General features: G+C 34.5%; 1 protein-coding gene and 1 pseudogene across 3 annotated transcripts in view; both read right to left on the bottom strand.

The window, feature by feature from the left end:
• The window catches only part of DYNC2H1 (dynein cytoplasmic 2 heavy chain 1), a 290945-nt gene that overhangs the window by 69154 nt on the left and 200324 nt on the right, over positions 1-21467 (bottom strand). For all 3 annotated transcript variants that reach the window (XM_033120671.1, XM_033120672.1, XM_033120673.1), the window contains one exon: positions 9808-9924. In XM_033120671.1, coding sequence (XP_032976562.1) covers positions 9808-9924 — 117 coding nt within the window. The remainder of the gene's footprint in view (positions 1-9807; positions 9925-21467) is intronic.
• LOC117030384 (programmed cell death protein 2-like) lies at positions 11080-20357 on the bottom strand (annotated as a pseudogene).

Raw genomic sequence — 21467 nt, 5'->3', positions numbered from 1 at the left:
TATTACATCATCTATAAATCCCATTGTGTGTTCACCACCCAGAGTCAGTTCTCCTTGCATCACCATATATTTGATCCCCCTTACCCTCATCTCCCACCCCACACCCCCCTTACCCTCTGGTAACCACTAAACTATTGTCTGTGTCTATGAGTTTTTGTTTCTCATTTGTTTGTCTTGTTCTTTTGTTGTTTTTGATTTATATACCACATATCAGTGAAACCATATGGTTCTCTGCTTTTTCTGTCTGACTTATTTCACTTAGCATTATAATCTGAAGATCCATCCCTGTTGTCACAAATGGTCCTATTTCATCTACTCTTACCACCGAATAGTATTCCATTGTGTATATATACCACAACTTCTTTATCCATTCATCTATCGAAGGTCATTTTGGTTGTTTCCATGTCTTGGCCACCGTAAATAAAGCTGTAATGAACATTGGAGCACATGTGTCTTTACGTATAAATGTTTTCAGATTTTTGGGGTAGATACCCAGGAGAGGGATTACTGGGTCATACGGTAATTCTATTCGTAATTTTTTGAGGACCCTCCACACTGCCTTCCATAGCAGCTGCAACAATCTGCATTCCCACCAACAGTGTATGAGGGTTCCTTTTTCTCCACAGCCTCTCCAACACTTGTTACTATTTGTCTTGTTGATGATAGCCATTCTGACTGGGGTGAGGTGATATCTCATTGTGGTTTTTATTTGCATTTCTCTGATGATTAGTGATGTTGAGCATTTTTTCATATGTCTATTTGCCATTTGTATGTCCTCTTTGGAGAAATGTCTCTTCAGGTCGTCTGACCATTTTTCAATTGGGTTGTTTTTTTGTTGTTGACTTGTATGAGTTCCTTGTATATTTTGGATATTAGCCCCTTATCAGAGGCACTGTTTGCAAAAATCTTCTCCCATTCAGTTGGTTGCTTCTTTATTTTATCAATGGTTTCTTTTGCTGTGCAGAAGCTTTTGATAGTAGTCCCATTCATTTATTTTAGCTTTTACTTCCCTTGCCTTTGGAGTCAAATTCATAAAATGCTCTTTGAACCCAAGGTCCATAAGTTTAGTACCTATGTTTTGTTCTATGAAGTTTACTGTTTCAGGTCTTATGATTAAGTCACTGATCCATTTTGAATTAATTTTGGTACATGGTGACAGATAGCAGTCCAGTTTCATTCTTTTGCATGCGGCTTTCTGATTCTCCCAGCACCATTTATTGAAGAGGCTGTCGTTTCTCCATTGTATGTTTTTTGTTTCTTGGTCAAAAATTATCTGCCCATACTTATGTGGGTTTATTTCTGGGTTCCCAATTCTATTCCATTGGTCTACATGTCTGTTTTTCTGCCAATACCATGCTGTTTTGATTATTGTAGGCCTGTAGTACAAGTTAAAGCCAGGGAGTGTGAAACCTCCAGCACTGTTCTTTTTTCTTAAGATGTCTTTGGCTATTTGGGGTCTCTTGTGGTTCCAAACAAATCTGATGATTTTTTTGTTCTATTTCTTTGAAAAATGCCATTGGGATTTTGATGGAGATTGCATTAAATCTGTATATTGCTTTGGGTAATATGGCCATTTTATTATCTATGTTGATTCTTCCAATCCATGAGCATGGAATGTCTTTCCATTTCTTTGTGTCTTCAATTTCTTTTAAAACTATCTTATAGTTTTCAGCATATAGGTCTTTCACATCCTTGGTTAAGTTTATTCCTAGGTATTTTAATCTTTTTGCTGCAATTGAAAAAGGAATATTTTTTTTAATTTCTTTTTCTGAGATTTCATTGTTAGTATATAGGAATGCAATGGACTTTTGTACGTTGATTTTGTAGCCAACAACTTTACTGTATTCGTTTATTGTTTCTAATAGCTTTTTGATGGAGACATTAGGGTTTTCTATATATAACATCATGTCATCTGCAAAGAGTGACAATTTAACTTCTTCATTACCAATTTGGATGCCTTTTATTTCTTTCTCTTGCCTGATTGCTCTTGCAAGGACTTCCAACACTATGTTGAAAAGCAGAGGTGATAGGGGACAGCCCTGTCGTGTTCCTGAACATAGAGCAAAGGACTTCAGTTTTTCACCATTAATTATGAGATTAGCTGAGGGTTTGTCATATATGGCCTTTATTATGTTAAGGTATTTTCCTTCTATACCTATTTTATTAAGTGTTTTAATCATAAATGGATGTTGTATTTTGTCAAATGCTTGTTCTGCATCAATTGATATATTCATATGATTTTTGTCCTTTATTTTGTTACGTGATGTATCACATTGATGGATTTGCATATGTTGAACCATCCTTGTGCCCCTAGGATGAACCCCACTTGGTCATGATAAATAATCTTTTTAATGCATTGTTGCATTCGATTTGCTAGAATTTTGTTTAGGATTTTTGCATCTGTATTCATCAGAGATATTGGTCGGTAGTTTTCTTTTTTTGTGTTGTCCTTACCGGGTTTTGATATCAGGGTACTGTTGGCCTCATAAAATGAGTTAGGGAGTACTGTCTCTTCTTCAATTTTTTGGAAGAGTTTGAGCAGGATTGGTATTAGATCCTCTTCGAAGGTTTGGTAGAATTCACTAGAGAAGCCATCTGGTCCCGGACTTTTGCATTTTGGAAGGTTTTGGATGACTGATTCAATTTTGTTACTGGTGATTGGTCTGTATAGATTTTCCAGTTCTTCATGGTTCAGCCTAGGAAGGCTATATGTTTCTAAGAACTTGTCCATTTCTCTAGGTTATTGAATTCGGTGGCATATAGTCCTTCATAGTATTCTTGTATGATTCTTTGTATTTCTGTGGCATCAGTGATAACTTCCTCTTTTTCATTTCTGATTTTGTTTTTATTAGTGTCTTCTCTCTTTTTATCTTAGTGAGCCTAACCAAGGGCTTGTCAATTCTGTTAATCTTTTCAAAGAACCAGGTCTTTGTCACATTAATTTTTTCTATTTTGTTTTTGTTCTCTATTTCATTTAGTTTTGCTCTGATTTTTATTATTTCCTTTCTTCTGCTGACCTTGGGTTTCATTTGTTCTTCTTTTTCTAGTTCTTTAAGGTGTAACATGAGGTTATTTATTTGGGATATTTCTTGAGATAGGACTGTAATTATATAAATCTCCCTATTAAAACTGCTTTTGCTGCTCAAAAATTTTGGTAGGATGTATTTTCATTCTCATTTGTTTCTATGTATCTTTTGATCTCTCCTCTAATTTCTTCTTTGACCCGGTCATTCTTTAAAAGTATGTTGTTTAATCTTCATGTGGTTTTTCCTGTTTTCTTTTTACAGTTGATATCCAATTTCAAAGCCTTGTGATCAGAGAATATGCTTGGTATGATTTCAATCTTCTTAAATTTGCTTAGGTTAGTTTTATGTCCCAATATATGGTCTATCCTTGAGAATGTTCCATGTACACTAGAAAAAAAAATGTATAGTCTGATGTTTTAGGATGAAGTGCTCTATAAATGTCAATTATGTCCATTTCATCTAATGTGTCATTTAGGGCTGCTATTTCATTGTTTATTTTCTGCTTGGATGATCCATCCATAGCTGTCAATGATGTATTTAGGTCCCCTAGTATAATTGTGTTTTGGTCAATTTCTCCCTTTAGTTCTCCCTTTAGTTTAGTAGTTGCTTGGTATATTTCGGTGCTACCTGATTAGGGGCATAAATATTGATGACTGTTATGTCTTCTTGTTGTATAGTCCCCTTTACATTATGAAATGTCCATCTTTGTCTCTTGTTACCTTTTCACCCTGAAGTGTGTTTTATCTGATATCAGTATGCCTACACCTGATTTTCTCTGGATACCATTTGCTTGGAGTGTCAATTTCCACCCTTTCACTTTGAGTCTATGCTCTTCTTTGCAGGTGAGATGTGTCTCTTGGAGACAGCATATGGTTGGGTTTAGTTTTTTGATCCAATCTGCTACTCTTTGCCTTTTTATTGGTGAGTTCAGTCCATTTACATTTCGGGTGATTATTGATATGTGAGGATTTCCTCTCATTCTGTTTTTGGTTTTCTGGTAGGACTGTGTCTCCATTGTTTCTTTGCCTTTTTGTTGTCTTTTATTTCTGTGTGGTGGTATTCTTTGATGTTTCCCTTTGTTTCTTCTTTTATTACAGTATATATTTCAGTTCTGAATTTTTTTTGAGTGGTTACCCTTAAGTTTATGTAAAAGAAAGTTTGATATTTAGAGTACTCCATTTTCTTCAGCATGCTTACTTTCTCCATTCCCATATTCCAGTTCAGGACTTGACTCTCCCCCTTTTTATGTTTTGGTTGCCACAAATCATCCCTGTTGATGTTGGTCGAATAGCCTCCTTTAGTATTTCTTGTAGTGCAGGTCGTGTATTAGAAAATTCCCTCATCTTTTGTATGTCTGTAAAGGTCTTTATTCCTCCTTCATATCTAAAGCTTCCTATATTCTTTATTTTGCCAGTGGATCCTTTCTGTTTTATTTAGTCATTCTGCTCAGCATTTAAGATTCTTCAATTTTTAGAATCTACTCAAGCTATTAAAATTTTGTCCTTTTAAAAGTCAAGTATATATATTGAGTTAGATTCTTTACATGTGTTGTTAATAAGCATTAGCATTACAAAAGGTTGTTTATAAAAAATTTAACTATGTATTTGATTTTTTTTAGCCATTGCCTTTTTGCATTCTATGTCAAAATACTTAAAATGGCCAGGCATTTGTATTTTGCTACTTGAGGACATTTTCTTGCTTACCTTATAGAGTTTTAAGGTCCTTATTTGAAAACAAAACTCCTATTAAATTGGGAATCAATACTGTTATCTTTTATGAGTTTCTGTGAGTCTTTGGCTTCATGAAAATAAAATTTTCCTTAATTTTTAGGCATCTCCAACTACTTCCTCTAGTAAACCATTCCCACTAGCCAATAAGCATTCCAGTACTTCCCATCTTTAAGAAAAAACATACTGGGCCCCTTATCTTGATCACCTTATATCTCTACTCTCCTTTGTAGCACATTTGTAGAAAGAACTGTCTATACATACTGTTTCAACCTCCTTGTCTCGTATTTCTAGTTTGCCTTTCAAACCTAACTCCCAGTCTCCTCATTCCACCTAAACTTTTCTTGTCAAGGTCAAGGTTACCAATGACTTTTATTCTGAAAATCCAATGACCAATTCTGTTCTCATTTTGCTTACCCTCTCAGAAGCAACGGGGCATAGTTACCAATTCCATTCATAATGAAAGACTCTCTCCTCAAGGTTTCTACGATACCACAGCCTTTGTGGTCTTGCTTTGACTTTTTGGTTGTTTCCCCTCATTAATACTCTTGTTACTCCTTCCCTGATAATAACTCTATATGTTGGATTCCTCAGGGCTCATTAGTGAGCCTTTTTGCTTCTCTCTCTCTCCCCCACCCCTTCAGATGATATAATGCTTTCTAATTACTTCAATGTTCCCCAGATGCTAATAAGTCCCAAATTTATATCACACATCCAAACACCTTTTCTAAGCTCCACCTTGTATATCCAACTATCTATTAGATGTCCAAAATTAAACTCTTGCTCAACTCTGAAGCATCACTATCTACTGTACTCCTACCCATGCAGAATTTGTACTGTCTCCCTGTCTTCCCTGTTTCAGAAAATGGTGCCACTTGCACCCAGTCATTCAATCCAGAAAACCTACACATCCGTTGTTTTTTTTTTAACCCCACATCCGAATCCATGTTTAGGTTCTTTAATACTTCCAACATCTAACTCGAACGCAGCCCTTCTCTCCTGCTCTACCACCATTAACTCTTACTGGACAACTACAAGAGCCTTCTGAGCGTTCTCCTTAGTTCCTCTTTGATCTCACTCCAAACTGATTTCTACACAGCAGCCAGACAGATCTTCTGAAACTGTAAACAGGATTGTAGCTCCTCTACCACTTAAAGCTCTTTCGTGGTTTCCCACTGCACTTGGAGTAAAATACAAACTCCTCACTCGATCTTAATTATCCTCCTGATCTCATTGCACATTATCCGTTAGTCTCGATACTCCAATCAAACTGACTTTCTTTCAGGTTTAGTGAATGTGCCAGCTTTTTCTCTTCTCAGGGAATTTGGGCATGATGTCCTCTCTGCTCAGAATGGCCTTCCCCTCCAACTCTGGCTAGCGTCTTCACATTGCTCACGTCTCAGATTCAATTCCACTTCTCAAGCAAGCATTCCCTAACTATCCAGTCCAAAATAGGTCTTCTCTCTTTTTCTTTATAATAGCACCTGTCCTTTCCTTCCACAGCATTTGAAATAATTTCTAATAATGTATTTATTTGCTTATTTACTTGTTTAATTTTTAAAAGGTCTCTCTTACAAACTGTAAATTCCACGGAATAGGTACCATGACTGTTCTGCCTACAACACAGTCTCTAGCATAAAACCACTAAAACAAATTAGGTGATCAATTAAAATATTTTGACTGAATGACTGAATAATATATAATTATATAAATAAAAATAATAATTTGCTTAAAAAAAAGGGCAAATCAAGTAGTGGTCATATATTATAAATCTCGTACCTTCAATAAAAGTAAAACGAATAGAGAATGTTCACATATGCATGATTATAAAAGCTTTATACATATTAACTTATTTCATCCTTATGAGATTCCAGTGAGGCAAACACTATCATTATTTTCATTTTATAGATAAAAGAACTGAGGTACAGAGAAGTTGAGTAACCTTCCTAATTTACAGAGCTAGTAAGTACTGGAGCTAGGATCTGAACCCATCAGTCTGGCACTAGAAGCCAATTCTTATACTGTGTTAGATCAGTGATGAGCATTCGAAACATTTTACTGCCAGGTCCCTACTAGCAGACATAAGGACCATCAGTTCAGAGCAGAGGTTGGCTGGAACCAAGTAGAATGGCTGTGGAAGTAAAAACTAGCTGCATAGCAGCCCTGGTGAAACAGTTCTCTACAAAGTCTCTAAATAAATTCTCTTCAACCTATTCACCAGAAAAGAAATAGTTAGCTCCATTAGGATATAAACATTCCACCTAGTGGGAACTTTTAACAAACTGCATTTACTGGATTCTTGAACAGGAATTCCAAACTTATGTCCTATTAATGACATTATATACCATGGAAAATAATCTCATTCTACAAACATGTTCTTTAAACTGAAAACATAACTTAGTAAACTATGAGTTTTATCTTGGGAAGGAAAATTATAATCTTCTCCAATTAGAAATTCTGCAACTCCCATGTTGCTTTGTATAATAAAGAAATAACTATTAAATTGGAAATCAAGAAAAAGTGAATTTTCAAGAGATTACTAAAGTGAGGCTCATGTAACAAAAGACCCAGAATAGCCAAAGCACTACTAAGAAAAAAGAACAAGGCTGGAGGTGTCACACTCCCTGACTTCAATTTGTACTACAAAGTCACAATAATCCAAACAGCATGGTATTGGCAAAAAAACAGACACACAGACCAATGGAATAGAATTGAAAACCCAGAAATAAATGCACATATATATGGGCAGATAATTTTCGACAAAGGAGACAAAAAAATACAATGGAGAAAAGAAAGCCTCTTCAATAAATAATGCTGGGAAAATTGGAAAGCCACATGCAAAAGAATAAAACTAGACTAATATCTGTCACCATGTACCAAAATTAACTCAAAATGGATCAAAGACCTAAACATAAAGCCTGAAAAAATAAATTGCATAGAAGAAAGCATAGGTACTAAATTTACGGACCTGGGGTTCAAAGAGGATTTTATGAATTTGACCTCAAAGGCAAGGGAAGTAAAAGCAAAAATAAATGAACGGGACTGTATCAAACTAAAAAGCTTCTGCACAGCAAAAGAAATCATCAACAAAACAAAGAAGCAATCAGCCACATGGGAGATGATATTTGCAAACACCTCCAATGAGCAGCTAATATCCAAAATATATAAAGAACTCATACAACTCAACAGCAAAAAAACAAACAATCCAATTAAAAAATGAATAGACTCTGCTCCCAAGAAGACATACCAACAGCCAACAGATATACGAAAAAATACTCAACTTCACTAGCTATTAGGGAAATGCAAATCAAAACCACAATGAGATACCACCTCACACCTGTTAGAATGGCTATCATCAACAAGACAACTAATAACAAGTGTTGGAGACATTGTGGAGAAAAAGGAACTCTCATACACTGCTGATGGAAATGTAATCTGGTACAGCCACTATGGAAAAGAGTATGAAGGTTCTTCAAAATATTAAGAATAGAATAGAATTACCATACAACCCAGCAACCCGTCTTCTGGGTATCTACGTTTATTCGTAAAGATGTATGTACCCTGGTGTTCACTGTAGCATTATTCACGGTGGCCAAGACATGGAAACAACCAAAGTGTCCTTTGATAGATGAGTGGATAAAGAAGAAGTGGTACATATACACAATGGAATACTCCTCTACGATAAGAAAAGATGAAATACTGCTATTTGTGACAACATGGATGGATCTTGAGATTATCATGCTACGCGAAATAAGACAGCAAAGGTCAAGAACCATGACTTCACTGATATGCGGTATATAAAACTGAAAGCAACAAAGGAACAAGACTAACAAACAAAGAAACAAAACCTCATAGACACAGAGAATAGTTTAGAGGTTACCAGAAGGTAAGTGGGGACGGGGGTGATAGATAAGGATAAACCAGATCAAATATATGGTGACGGAAGGAGAACTGACTCTGGGTTCTGAGTACACAATGTAATATATAGATGATGCATTATAGAATTGTACACTTGAAACCTATGTAATTTTACTAACTAATGTCATCCCAATAAATTTAGTAAAAAATAAATAAAGAGAGGCTCATGTAATAAAAAAAATGAAAATAGCATCTAGACCGATACTTTCTTACATGTATCATTTCGGGGAACCTATGTATTAAATACTTTGTGAGCCTCTAAAGGACAGGGCACTAGTGTACTCATATTTATAGCCACAGTGTTTGCAATGCATATCTCTGGCAAACCATAAAGTAGTATTTGTGTTAGACTAGTACGGTATATAAAAAAAAAAGTCATCCAACTGAATTACAGGGAAGGTAGATCCATGCAGAGGGAACCATAAGAACAGATACTAATGTTAAAAAGTAGCTGGCATATTGAAAACAAACAAACAAATAACCCAGAAAGTATTCTGGTGTAGAAAAACCTGAGACATGTGGTACAAAGAAATCAGCCTTCAGAGGGTAAAGAATAACAACTTCAATATGAACTGGTATAAAGAATGGCAATCAGGGCCATGAATTCATAGTCAGAAATCTCACATATAGGCGTTTTTATACTACTATTAAACATATGAATTGCAAAGTTATAGTTTTAATTCCAGAGAATAAATCCTTATTCAATAAGAATAAGAATCATAATATTCTAGTGGTTTTGCCTATTGAGCAAGCAACTATTTTATAATCTACAATATATTCTACAATATAAAAACAAGTCAATTCCAGTTGATAAACTGTTTCTCTTTAGCACTTTGATTCCTTTGAAACATTTCACCTTTAACAGCTGTCACTGACTTTACAGAAAGGAGAGAGAGAAGGGAAGGTGTAAGCAAAATATGTTGCAGGTATAGAAGATGACATAGCACATTACTAGGATAAGAAAAATTATACTGGTGACATTGCTTCTTAGGCTGAGCTACTTACATTATTATTTCTCTTTACAGGATATTGTATATATGAAGGGCAGTTCAGTGCAAAATTTTACCAACATGGATAAAACTGGAAAAACAAAGGATAGGGAGGAAAAAAAATAAGAAGAATATTCCACTACTAACCTGGTTTAGCTTCTTCCAGAGATTGAGGACAGGAGAAAGTTCATTAGACCAGATTTCTCTATCAAATTTGCAACCAGCTGTTACTGATCTGCCCAAGATCCTCAACTGTGAAATAACCTGAATGAAGAAAATAATAAGTAGCAATAAATAAAAATGACTTCAGAGAGAAATAGCATAGGTATAAAAATAGCCATATTTATTTTATAAAAAAGACCAAACATAAACAAGTTTTAATCCCATTATCTCTGTTAACTGGGCTTAACATTTTACTAATGTATTTAAGTTAGTAACACAAGAACTTAAAACTGTGCAACTATTGTAAAAATTACATATTATAATGGCTCTTATTTGAAAAATTGATTCTTTAGCCAGCAAGCTCTAATTATCTATTATTAATAACCTCCTAGAGTCTCCATTTGCTCATTTCTGAAATCCAATTTTTTCCCGCTTGATTGCTTTAAATTTCAAAATTCTGATAAAAGTTTTGCCAAAAGATGAAATGACAGGAAAGATTTTAAATAGCAAAATGTATAAAACAGTAAAACAATTTAAGTAATTGGTAAAAATAATCAAAAACGGTGAGTATTAAGGCTCTATATTAACTTGCTGTCATCTTAATGTTTCCTGTACATTTAAGAATCAATGAAAGACATATAGATCAATTAGTGAAAACAAGGTAAGACAAAAAAGTTTTCCCTATTTAGGGCTTTCACTTCTGTAACTTCATCTTATCAGCTTTTTAAAATCATCATAATCCAAATCAATTCACTCACATTTTTTTTTTCCTTTTTCTCAATTATTTTTAGGAACATGACTCATTTTTATTAAAGAAATATACATACAAGTAAAAAGATCTTTTCAGTTAGCCCCAACGCTCATAGCTAACCAGTTCACACATAGTGTGTATCTTTCCAGATTTATTTCTGTGCACTTACACATGTACAAATATTTTTTAAAAATTATGATCATACTATGAATACCATCTGTAATGGTATCTTGGTGTCAATTTAGATCTTTATCTTATTTGGTGTCATTATAGGTCTGTATCATTAAAACTGCACATCCTTTCACTGTACAGATACACCAAAATTTATGTAAATTCCTATCACGGGACATGTCTGCTTCCCTAATATTTAGACTTCGTAAACAATATCTAAAACAACTCTGTAGCTCTATCTCTGGTAATATTATTTCCTTATGATAAAGTCCTAAAAATTGGAATTGCAAGGTCTAAGAGATTATGAGCATTTTTAAGGCTTTACGACGTTGTCTTTAAGGTGTGTCTATTATAGCTCGTTTCCAAATAAATTCCTCTGTCTAACCTGCGCCCATTCTACAGCTGTGAGCACCGGTGAAGAAGGCCAGGGTGCCCCAATCAAGACTCCCGCCCAGTCTGTCATCCTTTGACAGCTGAGCAGCTGAGGCATGAACTGGAAGAGAATTCAAATATTCTCTTGGCACCACAGGGGCAATCTGAAATATCATTTTCGCAAGGGATATTTTCACCAGAGATCCAGACGGGGACAATCCCTCTGCCATATCTGAGAATCTGTTCCCCAGGGCTACTGTAGCTTTAAACTTCTGGAAAATTTTATCTTCCCTGGATTCATGTTTTGTCATGGTATCCAGTGATTCCTCAAGTACTTCCCCCATGCTCCCTATAATCTGATTCATTTTTTTCAGCAACTTCAGGTATAGTCTCGTCTTCTGTTTCTATTAGTATATCAAATTCTGGAAAAAGGAAATCGTGGTCTGGAACTGTATTGTCCAAATTATCTGATTGTGTAGAAGCCTGTTTATGTCCCAATCTCCAGTCTAGAGTCTGATGCTCCCTACTGCAGTAATGTGCCTTGTGACATCTAGAGCCTGCTTGGGGGACAAAACAGCCACAAACCCTGCAGACATGAGCGCCAGACTTGAGCTGGGGGAACACGGATTCTCCCGCCTCTATGGGTAGGATCCTCAGATGGTGGTTAAAACGAGTAGAAGTCATTTTTCCCGGGTAACTGACTTCTAAAAATACGCAGGCCGCCCCGCAGCAGAAGAGGAGCAGGCGGCAATGGAAAGCATCCATTTGGCGGACAGGGGCGCGAGCAGCTGCAGCTGGAAGGTGGGTGGGCTCCGCACAGCACTCAGGCCAGCGCCAGGGCCCAGGCTGCCCAGCTGCACCTCACATCTCCTCTCCTGGCCTCGCCTCTCCCTGCCTCGTCCTGCCTCGCCCCTCCCCTCCCATCCCTTCCCTCTCTATTTTTCTTTTTCTTTTTTTGCGTTCTTGACTATCGTTTTTTATTTTTTTGTTTTCTTTTTTTAATTAAAATTTATTGGGGTGACAATTGTTAGTAAAATTACATAGATTTCAGGTGTACAGTTCTGTATTACATCATCTATAAATTACATTGTGTGTTCACCACCCAGAGTCAGTTCTCCTTCCATCACCATATATTTGATCCCTTTTACCCTTATCTACCATCCCCCTCCCCCCTTACCCTCTGGTAACCACTAAACTATTGTCTCTGTCTATGAGTTTTTGTGTCTTTTGTCTTGTTCCTTTGCTGCTTTCAGCAAAGGAACATATCCCACATATCACTGAAATCATATGGCTCTCGACTTTTTCTGTCTCACTTATTTCAGACATTTTCTTTTCTAAAATAGTGTTGAATAACTCCCATTTCAATATCAATTAACCTTCTTAATCATGTGCTAAGAATGATCCAGAAAGTCACCAAGTATGCAGAACATTATATTGTAGATATTGGTTGTGTGTGTATAAACTCATGAGGTATCCACTGATTCTTCTTCAAAAATATTTCAATTAAGTATTAAAATTGTGCTGTTTCACTGTTTATCTGACATAAACAAAATAAATCGGAAAAAAACAGCATGTTTTCCTAAGCCAGTATTTTAAACATCAGCATTTACAGCACGTTGACTACTTTTCTGTTTTACTTTTTGAGATTAAAAAAAAAATCAAATTGGGCTATATTTCATATTTGTTGGGTTATATTTTAAAGTTCATAATATAACAAGGGCTATAAATCTTTCAAAATGAATGCACTACTTAATTGTTAAAAATTCACAATCATGCTGTTAAACTCAACTTCTAGAATTTTTGATTCATTCTATAATCTTGAAAAACCTGTGGTAATTCAGTTTTTCATTTTCTTTGTTATTCTGATAAATTATTTTCATTTGCTCTAGCTGAACCCTACGCAACACCTAATTTATCAGCTTTGCTAGACCACAAAACTTCACTAGTTGGTAGTCAGAAGTGGTGCTATTTTAACTCTAGTAACATTTCCTATCACATATTTGTGTTTAAATTTGTCAAACGTGACAGAAAACAAATAAGAATGCAAAAAGATATCTAAAGGAAAAAAGGTTCAAATGTTTTTTCATACATGATGTTAAAAACTATTTTAAGAATAAAATCTTTGCTAGCCCCAAACAGGTCATTTTCTATCCTACAAAAATAACAATTGAGGCTTGCATTTTTAAATAATAGTATCATTATATATAATATACTGTAATGTTTAATGAACAGAGGGTAATAAAAAGGAACTTCAAATAAATAAGAAAAGTATTTTTATGAGACTAGGGCTATAACTTATAATGATGGACCTTCTTTTGTTTTTACAAAATCTTAATATTTTATCTTTTTACAAAGCACAAATACAGTATCTTTCCATTATTTATGTTTTAAACCATTTCAAAAAATACTTTATTCAGTACAGTACAAAAACGACTTTATTCACTACACCGCTTAACAACCGGGATCTGTTCTGAGATGCATCGTTAGACCATCTGTCTTTGCCTGAACATCAGAGTGCACTTACACAAACCTAGATTACATAGTCGACTACAATCCTAGAACGTGTACATACAAATCTAATATGGTCTAGCCAATAGCTCCCGGGCTACAAGCCTGTATAACATACTACTACTGTACAAAACACCACCAAATTAAGTCAAGCACAAGATAAAGTGATGCAATCAAGAGACAATAAACACGAGATACATAAGGCTGCTGCCAGTATAATATAGCATACTACTTTACAGCAAACTTTCTTATAAGTAGAAAGAATACATTCTAAATTAGTGGTTAAATATTATAGTAAATAAATAAACCAGAAACATAGTTATTTATTATCATTATCAAATATTACATACTATATGTACTATACTTTTATACAATTACGATTGCATGTGCTATATTTTTATAAGACTGGCAGTGTAGTAGGTTTGTTTATACCAGCATCACCACAAGCACGTGAGTAATGCATAGTGCTCTGACACTATGATGGCACTAGGCAATAGGAATTTTTCAGCTCCATTATAATTTTATGGGACCATGGTGGTATATGCAGTCCATCACTGATGGAAATGTCATTATGCAGCACGTGACTGCAATACTCCTTTAAAATTTATCAAAGGGGATGAAATTTCCCATGAACAACATATTTGCATCACTTCTCCCATGTTCTTATACACAATTGTATTTTTGCTTTTACTTTGGATATTATGAAGCATATAGAGAAGTTTCTCATCTAACAATATCAAATTTATAGAACCTTGGAGCATGAGTTTTTGTTGCTATTGTCTTCTTTTGGCATAAACTTTTCCCTTCCTAATATTCTTTTTGACTGATTCCCTCAACTGTTGATTTTACACTAACATATCCCTTATATTTTTGTAAGTCACCTCCATTACAATCCAGCTGGGAATGAGAAGCAATATATGTTTTAGAAATAAATCCTTATTCCCAATTTACACATGAGAAAATGGACTGTCAAAGAAATTGAGTCAATTATAATAGATTTTTGTCTCAGGGAATATGGCAGACTAAATGGAGAAAATTTTATAACATAGTACATTTAAAATTATAAATGAACAACATCAACAGAAAACTTTCAAAATTTAAAACTGAAGTGTCAGGGAAATTGAGAGAAATCTTTGACTGCTAAAGTCAAAGAGGCCAAGTTAATCTAGAAACCTACGTAGGTGAATTCTGATACCAGTCAAGAACTTTCACCCTTTCACTTAAAGAAAGTACTTTAATGGCTTGTCTTTGGCTTATTCCAATTGCCAGCATCACTAGCACTTTTACACTTTGAATTTATTAAGTAAAATAAGGGTCACTAGAATACAAGCACTGTGATATTGTGACAGTCGATCTACTAGTCAAGGCAGCTCCTAAGTGACTAACAAGCTGGGATGGTCTGCAGTGTAGAGACGCTGGACAAAGGGATGATTCACATCCCAGGTAGGATGGAGCGGGACAGTGTGCAATTTCATCAGACTACTCAGAAATAGCCAGTAATTTAAAATTTATACATTGTTTATTTCTGGAATTTTCCATTTAGTATCTTTGGACCATGGTTGACCACAGATAACTGAAACCACAAAAAGTAAAAAGCAAATAAGGGCAGACAACTGTATAACAATTTACAGAAAAACAAAATAATTAATGAAATTTATATGCTAATTATTATTATATATTCACACTATATAGTTTTCCATTTGTGTGTATTTTAAATGAATAGAAATTCATGAAAAAATAAATTCTTTGTTTTCAGCTTAAGCATTATTTCCTTTCTCAATAGTTATTTGGGAGCCCTTGAGTTTACTTAGTCAATAATTTCATCACCTATCCGCTAACATTTTTATGCTCCCTCTGGGTTCGCCAGGTAGAATATATTTGTGTTATAAAACACATCAGGATATAAAAAACCATATTAAATCTCACATACTGCGAAAATGAAACAGTACAACTAACATGTTAAAGTGAGATATAGGAGACTATCCCAAGGTTTATCTTTTTAATGTTAATATATGCTGCATATATTTCTCTATGTCTCCCACATCTTTCAATAAAAATATTTATGCCAGTCACACACAAGACCAAACTGCAATTCATGTTGATGATTTGTGTGATGAGATTTCACTGAACTTCAAAAGTGAAATGTATAGTTACTCTACCATATTAAGAACTCACATCATCATTTTCCCAAGGCAATATGATATAAAAAAAATCTTGAAAATAAATCTCAGGAGATTTCTTAGCTGGTACAACTTCAACATTAACAAATTCAGAATGAACTTATCTCTCACTAAAGGATGTTTAAATTTAACTAACACTAGTGAATATAGTAGTTTTCAAATACTGAGGTATTATTTGAAGTAACAAACAGAACACTATTACAAATCATATATATTAATGTTTTATATATAATTCTGGTTAGTACTAAATAACTCAGACATGGAATTACTAAATTATATGAAATGTTTGGATCCATCTCTGCCTTGAGGATATGGAATTATGATGCTTTGTTGTACTTTGTATAATTAGTGGATCTAATAATCCCATTTCAGATTAAGATTACACTGAGAGTAAAATTATACTTTTGTTATTTATGAAAGTACAAATAAGGTGGACAGAAAATATATAAATACATTATATTACACAGACACACCAATAAAAACACATATATAAGACTTCAAGTCTTCTAATACTTTTACCTATTTAAAAAATATTTATTATATACCACATTTGAAAAGAGTTTGGAAGTTAATTAAAAACTAAACATGAACCTGTGGTATGATCCATCCATTATACTCCTAAGCATCTGCTCAAAAGGAATAAAAACATATGCTTATACAAAGACACAAAATGTTCAAATGTTCATAGCAACTTAATTTTAGTAGCTTCCAAACTGGAAAGAATGTAAATATCCCTCAATGAGAGAAAGAAAAGCAAATTGTCATACATCCATAAACTGGACTACGAACGAGCAATAAAAAGGAATAAACTCGTAATACACACAATGCAGATGAATCTTATAATAATTAGGAAGCCAGACAGAAAAGAGTGCTTAATTGTATAATCGTTTTTATACAAAACTATGGAAAATGCTAACTAATCTATGGTGACGAAAAAGAAATCAGTAATTGCCTGAGATAGGGGAAGGGAAACAAGAAGAAGTGATTACAAAGGAGAAAACTTTTGGGGGCGATGGAAATGTTTGCTATCTGATGTGATAATGGTCCCACAGGTATACATACGAGGTGTGATCAAAACATACAGTGAATGTTTAAATAAAAAGATAAATTATTACAGTAAAAGACACATTGCCATTAATCCCCCTCAAAATACATCCCTTTGCTTCGAACACACTTGTCCCACCGTTCTTGCCACTTTTTGAAGCAGTGCTGGAAGTTCTCTTTCGTGAGGGTCTTTAGTTGTGCTGTCGTGGCTGCCTCAATGTCCTGAATCATTCTGACTTTGGGGAAGAGCCAGAAGTCACACAGTGCCAGATCCGGTGAATAAAGTAGATGAAGACACACTGTAATGTTTTTATTTGACAGAAACTGCCATATACCAGAAGCTCTGTGTGACATGGAGCCTTTCTGTTATGATCACAAAATATGGTGAATGCTGCTGCCAAGTGCCATCCAACGGAAAGGCGGGGATTTTCAATATGGGAAGAGGCCTGTGGAACCTTAGTACCAGCCAGTGACAAGGTTTAACTTGTTCGGTGCAGTCAGTCGGGTGTGAGCTACAGTTGAGAGGAGGTGTATTTTAAAGTGTGCTGTAAATCATCCTCCATCATGACAACGCTCTGTGTCACACATGTCAAAATGACCATGAAAGATAAATGTTTTGAATCGATTCAGGACATTGAGGCACCCACGACAGTGCAACTAAAGACACTCACAAAAGAGGACTTCCAGAACTGCATCAAAGTGGCAAGAACGATGGGATAAGTGTTCAAAGAGAGGGGGAATGTTTTCAGGGAGATTAATAGCAATGTTTCTTTTATTGTAACAATTTTTTTTAATTTAAATACTCACTGCATTGTTTGATCACACCTCCTACAATATGTCATATGTTAAACCTTATCAACTCATACACTCTAAGTTTATTAAGTGTCAACTAACCTCAATAAAGCTGTAAAAACTGAAAAAGTAAGTATTAAAACAAAGATAGTTCACAGAATAACCAGGAAAGTGAAAAAGTGGGCTTTAGGGCCAGGAAAAACACTGTTTATTCTGGTGGGAAAAAGTTAAGAAAAGTTGATATTGCCACTGAACACAGCGGCTGTAGCTTCCCTGACTATCATCACTGGCCTTGGTTCTGGGTGCTACACAGGAATTAGAACTTGCTTCAAGTGCCACTGCCTCCAAGAGAGGCAAGGAAACCACCTCTTTGATGCACTAAGTCCCCTTCACAGGCTGGGGCCAGTGCCTATCATGCCTGTGCTCTCACTGGGAAGGGCTCATTTTCAACACCTACCATGGTAGCAGCATGCTCCTCCCACCAAGAATTTTTTTGAGGAAAGTACTAAAAGTTGTCTAAATTAAACTGAGTAATAGAGTCAAGAAGACACATACAAACGTCACATTTATTTGAAGTTTGTAAAATTAATTTTACTATGACCATTTTCAAAACTACACAAAAATGGGTTTTATCAAGAACATTTTCAAAGGTATACAAGGATATCCATCACCTGTATTCAACCATAGTCAAGATTTTCCCATACTTACTTCCTCAAACCCTAATTTATTTTCTTTTACTTTGTTGTTATGATTCCTAAGTCTTTTAAAACAAATCCCAGGCCACAGGTTACTGAACTCCTATATACTTAGTATGTATCTCAAAAAAATGGACATAACCACATGCTACAGTTTCATCTAACAAAATAATAAGAATTCATTGGTGTCATATAATACCCAGTCCATAAATGCACTTCCTTGATGGTCTCAAAATTTTGTTTACATTGGATTGTTTCTGTCAGTACCCATAGAAAAGTCACGTAGTTGTTCTGTATTATAAATCTCTTTAATACAGAGCATGTATTATTTTTGCATGTCACTACCCTATTGATAAAACTGAATCAGTTATCTTGCAGAATGTCCCACATTTTAGATCCAGCGATGTCATTTAATTTGTTCCTTTAGCCCTTGTGTTTTCCATGAATGGGACATTAGTTCTAAAGTTTTGATTAGGTTCACTTTTTCTATCTGTAGGGGGCACCTTATTTTCCTTAAATAGTCACCAATGTTCTCGTTTACTCTGTCTCTCAATTAAAGTATAGTTGACATATATTAGTTTCAGGCATACACTTAGTGATTTTACATTCATATACCTTGTGAAGTGATGACCATGGTTAAGTCTAGTAACCATCTGTCACGAGGTTCACTTTTTTTTTAAAGTACTTTTGGAAATTGTATTTTATATTGCTTCATATCAGTGGGCACATAGTATCTGAATGCCTCCTCCCTGTGATACAGATTGATCACTGGGTACAAGAGGTAACAGCTGATCCTTTGCTTGCACATTTTTTCCATGAACCTTCTAATGGTTTCAATCTTTGATAATAATTTTATGGATCAATTATTTTATTGGGTTTGTAAAATAGTGATTTTTCAAATTCCATCATTCTTTCTATATTTATTATCTAGAATTAAACAACAAAGAACTTTCTTTCGTCCATTCTTTTATTACCATGAATTATAATTCACAAAAGAAAGGTAAGATAGATGCCTAATTCTTTCCCTGTATTCGCCATTTTTCAAACTAAGAGACATTTTTATTTCTTACTAAATGATAACCTATAAATATAAAATCTCAGTTTTATAATATGAGTAAACTTAGTATTTCCTTATAAATATTTAAAAGTAATAAATATAAAATCATTACGTATGTTACAAAATTAAATAGACTGATAATGTTTTTCAATCTTCTTGCTTTTGTCTTAAATGGTCATAGAACTCAAAATGTGACAACTATTCCAACCCTGATTTGCAGTTAAAAGTCAGAAATTAAAACACTATGTAAAAAAGTACGTATTACCTCTTTTTGCTGATGGTGCTATTGGCAAAGTTGTAGTTAATAACTATATTCTTGAAATATGAGTTAATATACTCAAACAGAAGAATATCTGAGAGAAAAAGAGCATCTTGAAATGTTTGATTAAAACAAATGATTTTAGCAGGAACTTGTGACTTCTCTAATAACTGATGAAAAACCATTTGAGTCAGAATAACTGCAGCTGCTGAGCATAAGTAACCACAGCTGCTGAGTTCATAAAAGCCATTCAATGCAATGTTACTAAAATTATTACATCAGAAATTAACCCTCAAATCTTTGGCAATAGAAAAATCATTGTTACATTTTAAGAATAAATATAACATATTTTAAGAATTTTGCTATGAAATTGCTATTGAGTCCATGGAAAAATAATAAAGTTATGGAACATCAAAGAATGTGTAGAAAAAAAAAAAGTGAGTATGTAGCTAGTGCTTAAAAAATATGTAGGTCTTATAGTAAAATAAATGTTACTTGTATAAAACTTCTTTTCACAGAAGAATTAAAGCTAATAAGGAATTTGATCACTAATAGTTGCCTCCCCAAACCTGCTACACTTTTTCAGCAACAGCATTAGCCTACTGCAATTCTTTTCTAACTTACCTCTCTGCTTCAAATCCCACCTCCTATTGTCAATTCTCTGCAAGCCCGTCACATGCCACCAGAGTGATCTAGTTACGGCCATGGCTCACTCCCGGGGCTCGATGTTACTGAGTCCCCTTTACCACGGCTACCTCCTAGCCTCACGTCCCACAACACTCCTGCTCTATTGTGCTTCAGCCACGTTTCATTGCTGTCCCTCCAATTAAAAAAGTAGGAATGGCCCATAAATATATTGAACAATGTTCACTCTTACTGGTAGTTAAAAATTCAAATTAAGAACACAATGAGATACTATTTTAACCCACTAGATTGGCAAATATGAAGACATCCAAAAATACCAAGCACTGGTGGGAATAAAAGAATGTCGATATTACACATTTCTGGTGAGAGAATAAATTAACACAACCACTTACAAACAACCTGACACAATTCTATTCCTAAATATAGACCTTAGAAAAACTCTTGTAAAAACATAGCAGGAGACATGCACACAAATGTTCACTGTTTGTGATAACCCCTCCCAAAATGAACAAATTGTGTTATATTTACATAATGAAATATTATGCAGGAATAATAATAAATAAAACTGTAGCTAAACAAGTAGCATAAACAAATCTTAGAAAAATAATATGGAATGAAATAAACAAGTTCTAGAACACCACATGCAATATACTGTTTTATAGAATTCAAAAATAAGCAAACGAAACAATACATTTTTAGGCACGTGCGTGTGTATGCACACACGTGCATGCATGCATGTAATACAACCATTAAAAAAGTACAAAATTATTTTAAAAAAAGTTATAAAAGTCAGAATGGTGGCTCCTTCAACGAAAAGGCAAAAGGATGGGATAGAAGAGAATCACATCAGTTGTTGGTAATATCCTAGGTCTTGGGTTGTTATTGGTTCATGGGCTTCATTATATCAACACGCTCTTAATGTTTTATTTATATATTAATGCTACATATATAGTCTTTTATATGTATCTTTTATATGTATTTTGAAGAGTAAAAATTTCAAAATTAAAGAAACATATACAGGTCCTACAGGAACCATAAGTCATATGTACATAAATCTCATGGGAAAACACAAATCAGGTTAAGGGGAGTAAGCAATACTAACTGTTTAGGGAAGTTGCTATTTTATATAAATGGTAAGGAAAGGACTATTTAATAAGGTACCATTTAGAGA

This window comes from Rhinolophus ferrumequinum, chromosome 11 (assembly GCF_004115265.2).
Source record: "Rhinolophus ferrumequinum isolate MPI-CBG mRhiFer1 chromosome 11, mRhiFer1_v1.p, whole genome shotgun sequence".
Lineage (NCBI taxonomy): Eukaryota > Metazoa > Chordata > Mammalia > Chiroptera > Rhinolophidae > Rhinolophus > Rhinolophus ferrumequinum.
Note: the sequence above shows the minus strand (reverse complement) of the source record. Positions and strands in the feature narration are given on the sequence as shown.